The sequence below is a fragment of the Hippoglossus hippoglossus genome, chromosome 5, assembly GCF_009819705.1.
Source record: "Hippoglossus hippoglossus isolate fHipHip1 chromosome 5, fHipHip1.pri, whole genome shotgun sequence".
Classification (NCBI taxonomy): Eukaryota; Metazoa; Chordata; class Actinopteri; order Pleuronectiformes; family Pleuronectidae; genus Hippoglossus; species Hippoglossus hippoglossus.
This window is the reverse complement of record NC_047155.1, coordinates 9,770,562-9,790,166: the sequence shown is the minus strand read 5'-3', so window position 1 is coordinate 9,790,166 and position 19,605 is coordinate 9,770,562. Positions and strand designations below refer to the sequence as shown.

The following is a 19,605-nucleotide window of genomic DNA, read 5'->3' as shown; positions in this document are numbered from 1 at the left end:
AAGGAGGTTATGTTTTCATCTGCGTTTGTTTGTTTGTTTGTTTGTTTGTTTGTTTGCTAGCAGGATTACGCAAAAAATGACTTGAACGGTTACCATGAAATTTGGTGGAAGGATGCAGTGTGGGTTAGGGATGCATCCATAAAATGTCAGTGCAAATACAGATCAGAGGAGTTCTCAGAGAATTATATGTTAACCTTTATAAAAAAATCCTAACATATTTAGGTTGTTGCAATCAATGAGTGTGTGTAATGTAATGTAATGTGGTTTTATAGGGTTGTAGAATGTTTTCAACTATACTGTAGGGTAACAAATAGGGATAGAAACCTGTAACTACTGATGTGTAGCTAAGAGACGTAACGTGGCCTTATTTTATTTCAGGGGACTGCTGGGCCTTATAGGAATTATGTGTCTACTGAGTGCAATTCTAGTGTAAAACAACCCCCCAATGCCCATGATGATAATATTACAAAACTGACCAGGAAGTGTTGGAAGCTTGTTGCTCGCACAGCGACTAGGAGGCGTAGGTCTGCGGATCTGCTTCAGCTTGTCAATCTTCAGGTTCTCCAGCCTCTTCAAAGCCTGCGCTGACATTCCCATCGCTCCTCCCAGACCTCCTGCCTCCCCTCCTCCTCCTCCACCTGCCACTCCGTCCTCCAGCGCGGTGAGATCCTCCAAGCTGCCGGCTGCATTCAGGTTCATCTCCACGCCGCTGTCATTGTTGTTGGCGCTCCCCAGTGGAGAACGTTCACTACTGCATGATGACTGACCCCCAGGACTTGGCTGGGATTTCTGAAAAAAGTAATGTAAGGATAATTTAATTTACACGATAAACAATTCTGTTAAAATGGCAGAAATATTAAGTATATGTGATCTGAGTTTTTTTTAAATTTCTTATATTGAAAAAACCCAGCAGGCCATGAATATAAAATTGCACTCACCAGAGCAGTCTCAGGAGCCAGCAGTTTGCAGTCCTCCCTGCGTGTCTCCTCTTTCTCAAGCAGAAGTTCCGAGTTCTGGCCTCCAGGGGTCATAGCTGAGCCAAGGGGTCGAGGCCCCGTGTCTCCCCGATGCTTCTTGGTGATGTGGGCTTCGGGGCCATGCACCGTCTTCACGTGTTTACGTAGAGAGCTCGGATCTGTGTACCGCTTAGTGCAGCCGGGGATCTTACATACGTACGGTTTCTGCAAGACAGCAAAGTGTCAGTCAGTACACAAAACTTTAATTTGTATAAATGCATTTGAGAATATTGGCCCGTCAAACTATATAGCTTACTTTAGCTGCTTAGTTAAACCTGACATTGTGCATACGTTTGCAGCATGAATCGCATATGTTATTAGCCAAGGCAAATACGGATATGAGCATTCAAGCTATGCAGATTAGGATTCCAGATGACTTTTCAGTGATGTACATGACTTTACCTCATTGGAGTGAGTCCGGTTCTGGTGCTTGGCGCGGTCGGAGGCGTTGGAAAAGGCCTTGTTGCAGCCTTCATGCTCACACACGTATGGTTTCTCCCCGGTGTGAGAGCGCAGGTGGGTCTTCAGATTTTCCAGGCGAGAGTAGGCCTTGTTACAGCCTTCAAACTAAAACATAAATATGAAAAATAGGGGTTTTGTAAGACAAGATGCAATAAAGAAAAAAAACAAAACCAATAACGCAACTTATATAAATATAAACCGTAAAGTAACTATGACAGTTTCATCAACAGGCCTAAAACTCTACAGCCATATTGTGTTTGAACTACAGTACACTCATAGTGCAAGGGTTTTATGTAAGGATGATTATTTTCCCCTCTTGCATCCCGTCATTATCATGAACATGCAAATAACGATGCGTATTCCGATGGAAGCTAAGGGACTGACTCACAGTGCACTTGTGTGGCTTCTCTCCTGTGTGTCTGCGCATGTGAACCACCAGCATGTACTGGGCTTTGAACGGCCTCTGTTCTCGGGAGCACTCCTGCCAGTGACACACAAACTCCTTCTTCTCGCCATGAATGTGCTCATTGTTGATGTGCTGCAGAGTAAACAGATACGCAGGGAGAGACATTATTAATCATCGCGATATACTGCAGATAACAGCAGAGAGAATGGATAACGTGGAATATGAACATGTAACCTTGACCCCAAAGTTTTTCTATTTTTCCCTTTGTTTTTTCCCCAACCTGCAGGGTCTATAGCTCAGTCTTTCTTACATGTACTAGCTGGTCTTGTGTGTCAAATTCCTTGCTGCAGCTTTCCCAGTGACAGTTAGTTTCATAGACGGCCTCCGGCTCCGGTTTCCCGTCGTCTTTGTCCAAGTCATCTCTGCCGTCCAGGAGACCCATGAGAGGGTCCTGATGGGCACAAACGAAAAACAAGGGTTAAAAAAAGTACTGTGCAAACATATAACAAGTTTTACAATCTCTACACAGGGCCACATTTGACTTCTATTAGATCATTCATATCAGCCAGTCGTGTCATCCGCTGCTAAAAGGTTATTTTCAAACTACAGCCCCGTAAAAAACAAATGCGTCTGACCTGATCTCCTGCTGTGTTCTACAAAGCGACAGCTAACCTCTGGGAAATGTCCAGATACAATTTTTCTGAACATTTTCTACGGTTCACATCTGAAAACGGCTTATTTGACTAATCTAAGGACAAAGGCTAAGATGTGAATGTGGGAAAACCCTTTCATGAGAGTGAGACTGTTTCTGTACCTGAGTTCCAGTGGAAGACGGACTGGCCACATCTCCCTCTGATCTCTCCTCCAGGCTCTTCACATTGAGGCCATCCATCACGCTGCCTAGCCCTGGCTCCGTTTTCAGCTACACAACAACAAACGCATCATGTTGTTTAACATTATGCACAAATTCAACCGTTTCTTAAACTCAATGAACTGCTATGACTGCTTTGTGCAGGGAATGATAGAGAGCTGTCTTACGTGTCCATGCTTGGGCGTGACGTGCAGCCGAGGATTGTGCGGAGGTAAGCGGGAAGCCTGGCAGGGACCTGGTGTGTGTCCACCCAGATGCGTCCCCCCGCCTCCACCGTACATGCTTACGTGTTGCCTGGATTGGCAGTTTATGTTGCTGGAATAACCCAGAGACGGACTGCGGAGAAACACAAAAGATGAGATTAACAAAAACTGAAGGAACCATTGAGGTATTCAAATAAATTAAAAATTGAACAACCAGTGACCAGTTTGCGGTAGGTTGGTGGATGAGGGCATTTCTCATGATATGATGATGAACTCTTGTTTTCTAAAACTAATATTTAACTTTTAATCCAAATCCTGGATTTTGTTTTGCATCAAATAACATTAATACTAGAGCTTCTGAAGTGCACCTGTTGATTGAGAGGCTAAGAGAGAGTGATATTTTACTGACTTTTAAAATGCATTATTGAACTTCGCAAACGGAATAGAGAAGTGTCTGACCTCATGGCGCTCACAGAGAGATGGCCGTAGGAGCTGGCTCCGTTGGGGTTGCAGCGCGAGTTGACAAAGGCCACTAAGGAGTTGGGTGATGTCCGGATCACCGTCTGCAGGTCGACACTGGCGTCGGACAGGGGAGAGATGGACAGGGCTCTCTTTTTGCTCAGCTTCAGAATGGAGCGCGGTGTGGAGAACCTCGACCCTACAGGACGACAAGAGCAGGACGGGTCGTTAGTAAGTTTGAGATGATGCAGAAGATCTTTTTACATTTAAATTCAAAGAGAGCGTTTCCTCACCATCACCAGACCCAATCTGATCAGAGCCAGGCTGAACCTGGCAGAAGTTATGGTGAGAGGACATCATGTTGTTCTGGGTACAGTAGGGGGTGCTATTGCTACCTGAATGGCATTAAGGACAAGACAGAAACAGACATCAAGACAAATGGTTGCTTAGTTACAGAGCCAGTGTGCATATGTTCAAAATCTCTATGTTGGCAAGCAGCCATGTGACTATTGGTTGAGCAGGAAAGAAGAACTAGTTTGTTTCTTCTTCTTTTTTTCCCCCTGGATCTTGTTGGTATCTTTAAGTCCAGATCAGTAGCAGCTGTGAGGTTCACGAGGTGTAAAAGATACTCTGAGTGTGACTCACCCTCCGTGGGCGGCATGCCCCTGTGGCCCATCACGCTGTGGGGCGGTGGGGCCTGGGGGGGCCTCATGTATTGATCCATGCAGTGGCCGATCCCCTGTGCTGGTCCCGATCCATGAGTCATACTGGGAGTCATGGGATTATACATAGCTCGACAGTCCTGGGCAGGGCCGTTGTGGAGGGGAGCGCGCATCGGAGACACATCGCTGTAGGGAGACTGGTCTGAGGGGACTAGGCTGCAAATACACAGGATGACACTTACATTATAAATGTATTCATATTGAAAAAAGAAACTTAAATCAATGGGATTGAAATGGCTGTTGTGATGGCCATAGTGTAATATGGCCAAAAATTACGATAAAAAAGAAAATACAAATCTGTTATATCAATAATCATCACGGTAAATGTCATATTATTATTTCTTTTAAGTGAAATTCCTTTAAGATAAACTTATTTTTGATCCTGACTAAACGTTGTGGTTTTAAACTCTTCTTTATGAGCAGAGAATGACAAACACTTGATAAACAGCAAAACATTTTACAAATCTAAAGAAGATCAATTATGTGTTAGAACTCCTCACTGTGCTTAATTCATGAGCAGTATATCGATATATATTGGACTTGTGCTCTTTTTCTCTCCATGGTTGCAGCAGCAGCCGACCTAGTGATCTGTTTCTTTCATTTTCCTTTTCTGATGTGTCCGGTGGTTCAGGCTTTCTTTCTGTTAGCTTTAGTCTTGTATGTTGGTTTAGGGTAGAGGACGATCCCCAGATCCTACGACCCTTTGTGGGTTGGTCTGTGGGGTTTTCCTTCTTTTGTTCATTGTGGCCGGCCCATCAGGCCTTTTGTTGAATTTGGTTGTGTTTGTTAATTCCTTTTATTTCTGTTGGAATAAATGTATCTTTTTTCTGGCTGCTAACTCTGACTTTTTTGTCATGTCTGACCTCTTTGGTTGAGCCGTTTTAAGCGATTGAAATCTTTTTATAGGTTGCAATGTCTTTGTAACATCTAGCTGGTTGGCCTGGGTGTTTTTTGGTGTTTGTAGCCTGTACTGTGGGTCAACTTTGGGTATTTTAGGCAACTTTGTGCACTCAGTTTGGGCAAATTTAGTGATGTTGCTGCAGTTTGGTCAGCAGGTTGCAGTTTTGAGGTGGTTTGGTGCAGCACTGTGTCCTCTAGCAGAATATTGACTCTGCATATTCCTCTATACCTCAGGATCAAAACCTTGTACTCGTACAAAAAATTTAAATGTCAGAGTTAAAAGTTACTAAAAGGCAGAAAACATCAGTTAAGGGCATATTCAGTGATGGTGCTGACACATGAAATACAAAAGGGAATGTGTGATATGTGTGAGATAAATAAAATTGTAAATGAAAAAATCAAGGACATTTTGAAAGAACATTTAATTTGATTTCTATGCATTGTGGAAAATCGCTTTAGAGAGATGTTGGATGAAGCTGTGTTTTACAACTTTATTGTCCCCTGTGGAAATTCTTTTTCACAGCAATGCACAACAACTAACACACAACTGTGAAGGGCAGAAATATGTAAATACGACACAATAACAGCTTCTTTAAATGCAGTTTAATTACTAAAGTATTTGTAGTAGCAGGAACAGGTTTTGGAAGCAGTTTGCCACCTGGGAAAAACAGCACAGCCCAGAGGAGCTGAGAAAAATGAATCATTGTCCCATCTTCACTTGACTTGTTGTGATGTCTCCTCCCCACCAGTAGAGGGTGTATAGCCCTTATCTTGCTCTACACTGTGGAAACTTGCTCATCTGGGTTTTTCCCCTCCAAACTAGAAGTGAAGCCTCATTGGAACTTTCCAGTCTCCTCATGAATCTCAATGTATTCTCTGACCTCTCCTCATTCCCACTGCTTAGTTTCAGAATGGCTCTCCCCTGTTCCCCTCCTCTTTCTCTCTCTGCTCCTCTTTTTTAAAAGGGACAGACTTCATCCATCCTCCTCCTTTCACTTCTCTAATTCTGTCACCACGACGTGTATTCCACACAGGAGCTTAATCTGCCCTCTCTAATCCACTGTGCCGGTTCCCCCCGCCGAATTTACCTCCCTCCTTTCTCTTTTCCCAATCATCCCTTCTGTTCTACTCCTCTGTCTGTCTCTCTCTCTCTCTCTCTCTCTCTCTCTCTCTCTCTCTCTCTCTCTCTCTCTCTCTCTCCCCCCCTCTATCTCCTCCTCTTCTCTCCCTCCTCCTCCTGCTCTTCTGTCTCTCTCTCTGTCCTGCACAGCCACCTTTCTCTCTCCACTGCTCCCTCTCTCTCTCTGGGTAACCTGAGTGGGGCGCGGGGCAGTCATGCAGAGCGCAACAGGGCCTGGTCAGCCTGTAATTAGCAGCTGTCAGAGAGGCCGAGTCCACCCGCAACCTGGGTGGCATGAAGGAAGGGAGGGTGGGGGGGGAGGAGGAGTGAGGGGCTGAGCTACAGGCCTGTGTCCACAACAATTGCTCCTGCGCCCTCGTAATATCCCCTGGTGTTAAAATAGGAACAGTTTCTGAAGGTGAATATACTTTGTGCTTCCTGGAGATGGGCTGCTCTGATGTGGGCTGAAAGATTGAGATGAGTAGTGGCAAGATCAGAGAGTTCAGTCATTTAGAAACTGCGCTTGTTTTCTTTCTTTTCGAAGGTGCATTAAGGAGATCAGCATCCTTGTTAGGTTTAAGACGGGAAACAAGAATGAACGGCTTGTCTGGCTTTGTCCCGAGTTTAAAAAAGTACACCTTCAAACACCTTCACTTGTGCATGAACTGAAACGTAATTATTAAATGGAACTCAGTAAATATGTGTGGTTGCCAGGTTTGATTCCTTCATTCCTGTGCACAGACCAAAACCTGCACGGGCTCACCGACCCTACATGGCAACCTGAGCTATTGCTGGAGATGCTGCACAGCAAAGTGCTGGAGGATGAATAAACTTTCCAATCTCAAGACATGTAACTCCAACACTAAAACCTGCAGTGGCCTTCAGTTTGACCTTTCACAGACATATCTGTATTTTGATATACTGCATATTGGCTGATACAAGTAATACACAGCAAAAAAACTTTTTGAGATAACTTGGCAACATTTCATGTCTGTCCTGTCTGTCTGTTTGTTGGCTGGTTTTTAAACAAAAACAACTGAACAGATCAACAGAACTCGGTGGAACGATGGGACATGACCAAAAGAAGAACCCATTCAATTTGAATGTGGATTATTAAAGGGGGGTGGATCCAGGAATTTATTTTCTTAACAGTGCAAGATAGGTTGTTATTTGATATTTCTTTTGTCGATTTCTCAGAGAATACCTCATGGATGTTGATGTAAAAATCAGGCGTGTTTAGGGGACTGATATTTCTGGGCATTTTAAATTTGCTGCAGATCCAAATAAAAATCCAGATCTAGTTAATTTAAATGTGGTTCATAAAGAGAATGTTGGGCCTTGTCGGAGGCATAAATAAAATAAAATAAAAATAAACATACTATTTGTATCTTCATCTCAATTCTTGATCAAAAAGTTTAGGGATCCATATTTTCTAAATCAGGAGTGAGCCAGGCTGTTTCACCCTGTTTCAAGTCTTTATGCTTAACTAGAATAATCACGTCCTTATTAACCCTCTCATTTATCTCTTAAATCATAGGTTTTTCTCTTAGAAGATAGTGAGAAATCAGGTGGTTAAAATGCAGAGTAATGAGTGAGGACAGTAAGTCTTACCCTCTGGAGGGCTGGCTGGGTGAGGTCTCGTAGTGATACAGCCCCTGGTGTGGCTGCATGTCCACTGGCATTGGAGCTCCGAGACCTGCTGCTCCCCCTTACTCCCTGGACCTGAGACACAGAGACGAGGACGCGGTCAGACCCAAACAAACCCGACCACACAGAACCAAACACCATCAGAGAGAAGAACGGCCGAGCAGACAAAAACAATTGTGGTTGGGGAAAGAAATAAGAAAATATATAGAATGTTAACAACAAACCCAACCAAGAAAAACAGTCCAAGGGAAAAATAAACTTCTGAGTCTTTTTTTTTTTTTTTTAAATAAACGGAGTTGATATAAATTAATAAATCTACTATGGAACAAAAAGAAGAAAATATAGTAACACAATATAAATAGAAGTAATTTATTAAAATCATTACAAATAGTTTTTTAAAAGACCTGAATTCATTCAATTTTACTTAGAGTAAAAAACAAAAGACTAGAAGTCAAAGTCTGGATAGAAGGCCCTTTTCGTTTCTGTATACAAATCTGATGTTGAGCCCAAATCGGTCATTTCTTTGCACTCTCTTCTTTTAGTTAAGTTTTTCATGTTTTAAAATATACTTAGGTCAAACCCTTTAATCTCTCTTTTAGACTGAGTCCTCTCAAAGTGGCTCAAACGCTGCTGACAGACACTAAAAACCTGCCACAGCTGCTCATCCTGGATAGACAGAGGACACAAAAAGCTGGGTGTTGCCTTGAAGCTTAAAAGACGAGCGGTGAGGGGATGCTTGTACCAACAATATTAAAAACTGAGAGTAGAACAGAGCAGCTTCTTGTGTCAGGTAACTCTAGCTGAGGGATCCCACTAACAAGCACCTGGTCATTACATCCAACCACATCAGTGCAGGTACTAACTACTGTCGGCGCAGAGGCTTGTACGTGTTAACAGAGCTAATTAAGATGATGTCATAGCAACCACAGATGGAGACGCTTAAAAATCTTTATTGCTAAAGGTAAAAAAAAAAAAAAAAAAATGGTTTCAGATCTTCCCTCTGATGCCACATTCTTTGGCTCTGCCCTTTAGTCCTTGTCATGTCATGCATGAGGAATCAAAATATCACATTGCTGTTGTTCATGTGACAAGTGTTCGAACCCAGTCTGGGAAAGCTGCCGTCCCTCTGCGGATGAAAGCTCCGTGGTCGCAGGGTAACAGGTTGCGAGGCCTGTTATGCAGTAGCACAAGTGTTAAAAGGGCAGTAGGGACCTATTTAAGCCCACAAGCCACCAGAGGGATTTGGCATGCAAAGTTAGCCAGTGCCTAAATGACGTGGGCGGTCTGGGGTTAATGGCACATATTCAGCACCAGCTTCAGATGTGTGTATGATAATTAGCCGGAAGTGCTAAATAGAGATCTCGACGAGCACCTCAGCTGTCCAGAACCAATAAATACCAAGAGAGAGGACTCCAGACAGCCTGACACACACACACACACACACACACACACACACACACACACACACACACACACACACACACACACACACACACACACACACACACACACACACACACACACACACACACCTGTCAGTCTCACCAGGGGGTACCATAATATTCCAGTGGCCACCAAGTCGACAGAGAATGTGTGTGTGTGCGTGTGTGGTGAAAATACAAGAAGCAGTTAGTACTGTGTAAGCCCAGCGGCAGGTGTGTGTGAGAAGAGAGATTTGGAAACAAGTGTATTTGCTGCTGCTGCTGCTGTGTGTGTGTGTGTGTGTGTGTGTGTGTGTGTGTGTGTGTGTGTGTGTGTGTGTGTGTGTGTGTGTGTGTGTGTGTGTGTGTGTGTGACATGATAAATAGTTGTGTATCTCAGGGTAGAAGTGAATAATGTCAGCAGCATATTTTTTGAAAAACATGTGTGTGCGTATATGTGTGTGTGTGTCTCCTGGGAGTGATGCAGCAAGAGTGTGTTTGTGTGTTTTTGTGTGTTCTTGCTGTTGTAGCTTTATGTACATACTCACTCAACTGTGTTGTGTAATCAGTTTACAATCTTGAGTAAGTCAACAACAGTAAACCTGAGCTGCTCTGCCATCTTGAAATTCATTCTCAAGCAAATATACTTGTAGAGAGAAACATAATCCCACCTGCCAAGATACAAACATACACAACATTAAGTCATACTTCTAAGGACACAACTTAATCTTGTAATACCAGAAATATTTAACAGAACATAGTAAAATAATAAGAAATATTATATAATTGATGGTATTTCTAAAAAAATATTTTACCTGAATAGTTTCTTGTTGTCAGATTTTTCATCATATTGATTATATTTGATTGAAAATCTTTATATTTAATATTTCATTAGCACAGAGTGGAGATATCATCCACATATACATATTTACCATTTGAACTTTCCAATATTGGTTGCACACATATCAATGCACATACGAATGAAACAAATGTGTGAATGTGTAAAATGCGTATAAAGTCTATGGTATAAAACTGCCTGTGTATGTGTACATGTTGTATATGTTTGGAAAAATGACTTCACCATGATGGATGATTTCATACATCCGTGGTGCTGACACAGGTGTTGTGGCATCGTGCTATTTTAGGTCAATATCTTGTGAGAAACTCGAAGGGAGTCTGGTCCCTGGTGTAATTTGTGGTGCTGGGTTCGAGAGGGATGGGGCAGCATAAAAATTAAAAAGCCCCAAGGCCATAAATCACACGGCAAACTAAACAAGGCTGCTCCGCTGCGGCACAGCGAGCCGGGCAGGAGCCGGGGAGCCGAGGACAGGAAGTGCAGCCACTTTGTACGACCAAAACCTCCAGCTTCACTAACCCCACAACATCATCACCAGCCCGTACAAATAAGACACACCTAAACCCGTCTAATCTTACACAGGCTGAACACCATCCACAGGAATCCAGTGTGACAAACTCACGAATAAAGAGTGAACAGGCTGAACAGGATCCACACAACATTAAGACTAATTTGACATTGTGTGCATGAACTAACAAATAATTTCCGCATTCATTTATTTATCTATATATCGTTATTTTTAATTAATTAATCAATTTATTCTTTTTAAGAAAAGTCATTATAGGCCTATGTGAGGAAAGTTTTCAGTGCAAAGTAATTTCTAAGCTGGATATATATTATGGATTACTTGAAGAACAAAAAAGGTTAAAATAATTTTAAAAAGGGAATTTATAATAAATTGTAAATCCTAGCACAACCTCTGATTTTTAAAACATACTGTAACTGTACTGTGTTTCCAAAGTGAGACCAACTCATGAAAGTTTTTTTTTATATTTCTGGATTGTGAAATTAGCTGAGCTCAGTTACTGGATACTTTTAAACGAGCTTAAGTCCTGACTGTGGTTTATCCATTCCAGTTTATACTTGTCTAGTTCCCAAACCAACACAGCTTTCCACCAAAAAATAAAATATGTTTTTTATATCCCTGATGGACTGTTGCTCATTCCCTGTCAAGAGCCAACTACTGACGCTGTAAAAAAAACCCACACCATTCAGCAAAAGCTAAAACTAAACTACAACAAAAATACTCAGGCTTTTCTCTGAGGGGGTCAATCATGTACAGATTTATGTAACCTCTAAAAGAAGATAGATCACATTCCTCTTTCGAAGAAAAAGGTTTAATCCACAAACAATACAACGCACATTGACTCAGTTTAATAGACTCAGACAGTCTGGAGCAGTCGAACATGCTCTGGCATGAGCAGGAGCTCATGGTGGCTTAAAGCAGATAATTGCCTGAACTGACATTGTACCGACTGTGTGACTTTCACACATGAAGTTTCCTGAAAATTCCCAGAGGGGCTGGACAGCAGGAAGTCTGGGACAGTCCAAATGGTTCACCTCATTGGTAGCTTATGGTAGCTAATGCTAGCAAACTTAAAGTAGATAAGGGCCAACAACGGACATTTCGCTGACTGTATAACTCTTTTTTCTACTCCTGCGACTGTTTCACTACATCGTTACTATATAATTTACGATTGTAGATGCTTAATTGTAATTAAGTCGTAGCACAAGTAGAAAAGAGTCACAAAGTCAGTGAACTGTCTCTGTCATGCTACACGGCAAAATCAATCAAATTTACCGACGTTTTTGGACTCAAGCTAACGTTAGCTGCAATGTTCATGCTACACCAAGTAGCTGCTTTCAGACATGCACTGAACTCCGCAGATCCTCCATATTTTCGCCGGAGGAGGTGCATGTGTAAACGCAAACATCTCCGGGTGAAAAAAAGCATTGACACAGACGTAGAAGACACAGACGAAGATGTCCAGAGAGTTTTTGGCGATGACACCGGTGTCTGTGTGTTGTCAAGAAAATCACGTGATCTCCACAGCGGAGTTAATACATCACTTCCTGCCTCTGTCTGCTCCACCCGGCTGCTCCACCTCTCACCCGAATAATGCGGAGGATTTGATGCTGTTGTGAACGCGTCTGTGCAGAGAACCTCCCGTTGTGATGTGCATGTGTGAAAAGCAAACTGTGTGTAAAGTCCGGACCCAATTTGTCCGAACATTCCCCTATAATATCAACATTGACCGGGATGCCTCAGTGAGTCTATCAGTGCTTTCTGCTGAATACATCTCATCTCTTCTTTATTACGTGGCTTTGATCAGACTGCATCATTCCTCCTGACGGCCTCTGCTGTGAACTAAGTTCACTTCTCAGGTGATAGTTTGTGTGTGTGATACACAAAGAGACGCATTGTTTGGTTTTTACATCCTTTGGCCATTTTGTGACGTTCCCATAAAGTCTGGGGCCTCCTCCTCCTCCTCCCTCCCGCCAGAGAGGAGAAGACTTTTCCACAGGTCACCGGTCTCGACAGACAAAAGCGCCTGATCTGATCCGGCCCCGGCTCCACTCGGCCTCTGCACTGTTTCACTCTTGGGTGTAACATTAAACTGGGGCTCACACATGTCCCCCCCCCCCCGCCTGCTCCCTCCTCAGCCAAACGTAAAGAAGACGCTGTATTTACTGACGAACCCTCTCCTCTTAAGCCTCATTTCTCCTCGACTCTCAGTAGGGAATCCGCATATGTGTATAACTTTACACACTCAACACAAAACCCGACACGTCTTTGGGGTACTTTGTGTAGTGTAAACACACATCTGGAAGTATTGTGTAAAGTGTCTTTCCCCTCCAGCCTCTCCGTCGTTCCTTTTCTTTCATCCTCTCGTTCTGCCTTTTCCAGTCTCTCTGCCTTTATCACTATCTCTGACTATCTTCTGCTCGCTCTTCTCCTCCCCCCCCTCTCCCTCTCCCTCTCTCCCTCAGCTCATTCCAGCTCTTGCGACCTCTCCCTCGCCCCTCCCCCTGCTGGCGGAGCTGCAGTCGAGGTGGGTGTTCTCTGGCTGTTATGACTTGAGAGACGATAATGGCAGCTATAATGTAGCCAGCCGTTCCTGATGTGGCTGGGCTTGTGGGAGATTCTGTTGTGTTAGGGCTGGAGACTGAGTGAGGGAGGGAGGGCGGGGGGGACGAAGGCGGGGCTCGGGCCCTCAGCCAACCACAGTCCAGATTCTACTTCATTTTCTTTTTTGTCCCCCCCCCACCCAACTCTCTTCTGTCTTTCTCTCCTCACCCACTGACTTTTTTCGAGCCCAGTTGTTTTCGTTCAGTGGTAAACTTTGTTTTCAAATTCTGCCTGTGCTTTTGTAACCCCCCCACCCCCCCACCCAACACAGACTACTCTCCCCCCTCCTCCCCTGCTTTTCTCCCCCACCCTCCCTCCCTCCCTCCCCTGTGTTTTTTACCCCTTTTTACCCACACTGGGTGAATTCCTTACAGCTGCTGTAATGTGATGGGGGCCAGTGGTGTGACCACTGAAAGGCCACAGGGCTGGAGACATCACTGTAATGTACAATAAGCCCTATTCACTGACCTGCTGCAGCGGAGATTAATGTCATATCTACTTATGAGCAGCCATTTTGAGTTTGATCGAAGCCGCTTTAATCTCTCTTAAGTCTAAAACTGACATTTTCAAGAGGTATTGAACAGGAATAAGTACAACAAGTGAAGAAAAGCAGCTGTTTAATACTTTACCACTAAGACAGCAACTATTTAGTGATGTTGTATCGTATAAACAGGAATTTACTGTTGTTTAATGCACCTGAGATCCATTTTCTGATACCAGCTTCGGAAATGCCTACGATACTGCAAAAATCTCTGATCCAATACCACAATTATATTAATTTCTCCCAAATAAAACTCTGATTTTCTTTTCCTGGAAATCACTTCTTCTTGTTCGCTAGCTAAACTGTCAGGAGGTGGAAAATCACACCATCTCGAACAATATGTTGGAATATTAAAACATGCAGAAAAAAGATTAATTATTTTTACTATGACTAAAACTGATGAAATTAGTTATTTAAGATTAGATTTTTTTATTTACAGAGTTCTGCCAGGTTTACAGCCTGACAGAGGTTTACAGTTTCTGGCATGGAGCATCACTTTGGCTATTTTAAAAGTACACTTTGCATAATTGTATACATTTTACAATATCAATAGCCTGCCTGCAGCAAATTGTCTCATATATGTAGGAAGGATTCCCGAATTTTTACTGACTACAACAGCAAACATTTCATGAATGTATAAACATGATCCATTGCAAGTGACCAATACAAACAGAGGAGGGAGGGCTAACTGGCTAGCCGCTTGTTTTTCCTTCATGATACGTCATTTGTACCGGACGTTATAGCTGGGATGGGTAAAGCAGATATGATGCAATTAAAAGGGACTAAAATGAAACGTCCTACTACCCTGAATAAAACGGGGGATTTCTCTGGGTCTGTTGTTGGAAACATTTTGGATAATGTAAGTACACGTGTCCACAAAAACATGTAACACACCTCTAGTTGTTTTTAGACATTTTTATGAAGAATTACTTCACATTCTATCTTTAATAAATTAAAATCAACAGATTATCAGCAGATAATTAAAAGGAAATGTGATTTCTAGCCATTAAGTGCCTCGCTCATATGACAATGACGCTAATGATCTTGGGTTCAAGAGTGAAAACTACAAACTTGTTTAATCCAGTAGTCGTGTTGAGAGAGGAGAATCCCTGAAGCCCTAAACTAATGTTTACTAGCCTGGTGCTGTGGTTTAATACAGTCAACACTGTAGCCCTGGTTTCAACCCGCTGGTTCACACCTCACATATCCCGTACTGTAAACTGTGGGCTGAGGAAGCCGTGGTGCTGATGTCTCACTGCTGGGGTTCTCACCTTGTCGAAATGGCAGAATGAAACGTTGATCCCTTGTTGCTACACGGACGGAGTGACTGATGACAGACAGCGGGGCACTGGAGGGCTCGAGCGCGGCACCTTCCACTGAGCCGGGAGTCGAGCTCAACCAAGCGCGTTACACAAAAGTTTAAAGCTTAGGTGACTTTTTTGATTTGTAAATTTGAGGCATGTCAGAAACTTAGAATCTGATTCAGCACTATGAAACTTTACGCTGAGAGCGACAGGGAAAGAAACTTTGCAACCATTAAGAGGTGGAAAGCAAGTGCAGTGATAAAAAAATTTACTCATGCTGCTTTTGTACGCATTGGCTGTGCAGTCCTGATTACTGTTTTAGCTCCTTTTTAACTGTTGGCTTGATCCGTCGGTGACTTGATAGTGTTTGTTTTAGGATTAGGAGTGGTTCACCTCTCCGTGTTTTCATTTGCCTGTACAAGCGCCGTGTTGTGCCGCCAGCCACCGAGCGGCTTTCTCCGAGGCAGTTTGGACGTTTAACATTTGTCAGGTTTCAGGAGCTTAACCGATGTACTGTATCTCTCAGGCGGACAGACGTGTGGGTTCGCAGCCCATGTGAGTGTCTTTCCTTCACCCTAACTTGCTGTTCCCTCTCTCCTCCACACGCCCACATTTGCTCCGTCCTCTCTCCAGGCCACCCACCCGCCATCCTGCACATACCTGTGGTTTCCTGTACCCTGCTCCCCTCCTCTCCCCCCTCCTCTTTTCTTTACCTCAACTCTCTTCAACCCCCCCCCCCCCCCCCCCCTACTCTCTCCTCTGTCTCTCATGTAACATCAAACTCTTGTCTTGTCTCCTACTTCTTCTACTTCTCCTGCATGTCAGCGTATCATGTACGCAACGCCCCGACCACAAATATTTCTTTGAACTCCTTTTAAGGAGGAGAGCCGGAGGAAACAAGGGGGGAGGGGAAAAAAGGAGGGAGAGAGGGATGGATGGATAAAGCAGATGAGGAGAGGTTGATTCACACAGCTGGCTCCCAGCTGTAGGCCGAGGTAGCATGTAGCACAGCGCCATCTATAAACAACAAGGAGCCCAACCCCCATTTTCAAGAAAGAACGAACAGAGCTTTGTCATCGTAAATCCAGTCCAGCAGTCCTCTAGACCTTCACCGGTGCTCCTGAACGCCACCCAGCTGCTTGTCGCTCTGTTCCTCCCCGTCCTCTCTGCAGCTTTACATCATTTTCTCTCCTGGCTTTTGTCCACTCTGCTCATCAGCTCTGAGGCCGGACTGTCAGCGAGGCAGTTACAGTACAAATCCAGGTCTTGTAAATCTTCTCCAGTCAGTCAACTCCCTGACACAAGCACAAAGAAAGTGTCCTGAGCAGAAACTCGCTGCAGCTCGCTGATACACACTGAAACAGCGAGGGACCCGCAGCAGTGAACAAAAACCAGATAATAATCTGTTTGGTTTATAGCAAGACCACAGTGATTATAAGAAAAATAATAATCCTAACAGTCTTGGGTGGGCAGGCGATATTTATAGCTGGCCGGCTGCTACTTATATTCCTTAGCTGTATAACACAGCTGGAAGCGAGGGAGGAGAGAGAGGAGGTGGAAAACTCATGAAGAAAAAGAGACAGAGGAAAGAGAGACACAGGGGCTCCAGGGGATGGAGGGAGAGGGAGAGAGAGAGAGTGTGCGGGGGCGGACATCCAATGCATGTGTGTGGCTGAGAGTGAGACACACAATGAAAGGCAGAGAGAGAGACATGGATGGAGAGTACATGACGCGAGCCTGCATTTGTGTTGATGCGCGTGCGTCTGTTTGTCTTCGGCGAGCAGAAGAAACCGCGGCGACGAGGACAGCTGCAGACGGCCTGCAGGCCACCAGACGAGCGCAGTGACCACAGCTCTGAGAGACTCTCACAGAGGGGACACGAGGAGAAGCATGACTCAGACAGCACAGAGAAATCAAACCACACAGGTCGGATTGATCAAGAGAGCAGCCATGTTGAATTTATTTTTCATTACTGGGCTTTTGTTTCAGGGTCCTTTACTGCGCAGGTGATCACACAGGAGAAGAATATGGATGGAAAGTAAAGCAGATTCTGATGTGTAGATTTAAAGGAAAGGTCAAAGGTCAGAAAGGTAGACAAGTGTCATATCAAATGTACAACAAAAAGTTGAAAAAAGCTGTTTGTCATCTTTAGTTTGGCATGGCAGATTAATTTGGAGGGTTTATGTTTTCTCTAATAGGAACATGAAAATATGTCAACCTTCTTACTATGTCAGAGTTACACTTGATTTACTTAAAGACTGAAATTGGAGCTAAAGCAACAAAGAAAACCTGTGTCTGTTTCCTAATGTAAAGAGGACAAATCTGACCATGGACTGAAAGAAGAGGACACAACACCGATGTTTGCTTTTTGCTTGTTTTCAATACTCTGACATATTTGGGATTCTCCTGGAGGGTCAATACTCACGTCGGAACAAAACCTCAACACCGGCTCCAGCACAACAGCAATCAGGCTCAAACTAATATGGACTCATGGGTCTTTTTTATGTATTTATTCACTTTTCTTGAATCCATTGATTTCCAAACCCTCTAGAATGAATTGAAGCTTCTCTATGTGGCTGATGATGTGCAAAAATTGAGAAGTCACAAACTGAAGTCCAGCTGTTACAGTTAGATAGTAAAGGAGCTTTCAACCAATTTTGCAAGGCACTACCACAAAACTTGTAGGACCAGATATTTATTCTCTTCTTTTATTCCATGCGTTTGTCTACTATGTTTAAATTTAGCACCTTCAGTTAAAGATTTATGTTTGTGGTGTCTAGTAGCAGCAAATATAGCCTCGAGCAGAAATGAGGAGAGGTCTGGCTCTGACTCTGCACCTGTAGATTATTTTATTTTCAATCTTATATTATTTTCAATCTTATATTTTACACTTTGAGGCATGGAAACCACCTTTAACAAAGGCACCATCATTCTGCCAGGGTCTTTTATTTTGAAATCCTGATAAATGAAACTCAGTGGGAAATCATTAGTTTTATACAAATCCGGGTTTTTCTGCCAAGCAAACCAGTCTCTGTCTCTGTGTGTGTTTTTATCTCTTCCTCTCCTCAGCGTGTAAACTGTACTTAAATTTGTCCGAGCAGCTGAACACACATGTGGAGACTTGTCTCCATCACTTCACTGTTATAGGACTAAACGTGCACACCTGTGTGTGTTTGTGTGTTCCTCCTCGATAAGGGTCATTGTACTACATGGTGTTATATCATCACTTTCATGCTCGTTCTTTCTTCCAGCCTGCCACCTCTCTCTCTCTCTCTCTCTCTCTCTCTCTCTCTCTCTCTCTCTCTCTCTCTCTCTCTCTTTTTTTCAAGTTTTCATTTTGATGTCTGTCCTGTCTGAACTTAAACATGCAAATCAAGACTTTGTTCATGCTTGAATTTGTCTCAGCCCACAACTCATCTCCCCTGTGCACCTGAGGAATCTGCAGTAAACTATAACTCGCAGCAGAACTGATGACGGCTGCGATCTGACGACAAATCTGATGATGCAACACAGCAGGGACGGAAAAATGATGTGCTCCCTTTTCATTCTGTTGCCATTCAGTTACACAAACCTCATCAATTTGCACAGCGAAACAAATTACAGAGTGTGTTTGGATCATATACACTCAGACATACTGTGAAATTTGCACTTCTCCTGTGTGGTCCGCCTCGGAGCTGCTGACTTCATAACTAATATATCGCAGGCGTTTAGTTTAATACCCAGATGTTGGTAGGGGCAAGGCATCCGGGCTGCGTTAGCTTTTAATTGGCTGGGATCCATGTGACTCAGGGAGACACACACACACACACACACACACACACACACACACACACACACACACACACACACACACACACACACACACACACACACACACAGAGTTTCCCTAAACGAATGAAAAGGTTGGCCGGGCTCTGACAGAGCACCAGTCTCAGGCGCTGTCAGGAAGAGGCGAGTCATGGCTGTCCTGAGGACTCTACAAACTAAACAAATGCTACACACACCCATGCACATACACTCACAGAGATCCAAGGACTCACTGACGACACACACTGCGGAGGGTTGCACCGAGCAGCGGCCATGATATCTGCCGAGGTGATTATTATAGCATGGAATAAAGAGATGCACGTTAGGGAACGACAGAGTGAGAGACGAATCACACAATGATAAGCTGCTATATTACATTTCTTGGATAAAAGTTACACAGTAAAGCGAGGTAATTGTTTGTGTGTGTGTGTGTGTGTGTGTGTGTGTGTGTGTGTGTGTGTGTGTGTGTGTGTGTGTGTGTGTGTGTGTGTGTGTGTGTGTGTGTGTGTGTGTGTGAGAGAGACAGAGAAAGTGAGAGAGAAAGGAGAGTGCATCTTCCCACTGGGGCTGTAATTAAGTGGCATTAACATAACTGAAAGGCAACAAATCAGCTAATCAGTGAATTGGAGGGGTGAGGATCTGAAAACACACACACACACACACACACTAAGGCTTATAATTGTCTACAGTTTTGCTCTCAAATAAACAGCCGCACAAAGCAGTGAGATCAAAAACACATG

General features: G+C 43.6%; 1 protein-coding gene across 2 annotated transcripts in view; it reads right to left on the bottom strand.

The window, feature by feature from the left end:
• The window catches only part of gli1 (GLI family zinc finger 1), a 51,963-nt gene that overhangs the window by 5,332 nt on the left and 27,026 nt on the right, over positions 1-19,605 (bottom strand). Inside the window, exons 2-12 of one of the 2 annotated variants that reach the window (XM_034585659.1) lie at positions 7,771-7,881; positions 4,063-4,295; positions 3,711-3,812; positions 3,418-3,616; positions 2,923-3,091; positions 2,699-2,806; positions 2,195-2,335; positions 1,867-2,016; positions 1,419-1,583; positions 939-1,181; positions 477-789 (exon numbers count right to left, since the gene is read on the bottom strand). In XM_034585659.1, coding sequence (XP_034441550.1) covers positions 477-789; positions 939-1,181; positions 1,419-1,583; positions 1,867-2,016; positions 2,195-2,335; positions 2,699-2,806; positions 2,923-3,091; positions 3,418-3,616; positions 3,711-3,812; positions 4,063-4,295; positions 7,771-7,841 — 1,894 coding nt within the window. In that variant the 5' untranslated portion in view covers positions 7,842-7,881. Of the gene's footprint in view, positions 1-476; positions 790-938; positions 1,182-1,418; positions 1,584-1,866; positions 2,017-2,194; positions 2,336-2,698; positions 2,807-2,922; positions 3,092-3,417; positions 3,617-3,710; positions 3,813-4,062; positions 4,296-7,770; positions 8,034-19,605 lie in introns of those variants that run through there. The other variant, XM_034585660.1, reaches the window with a different exon arrangement.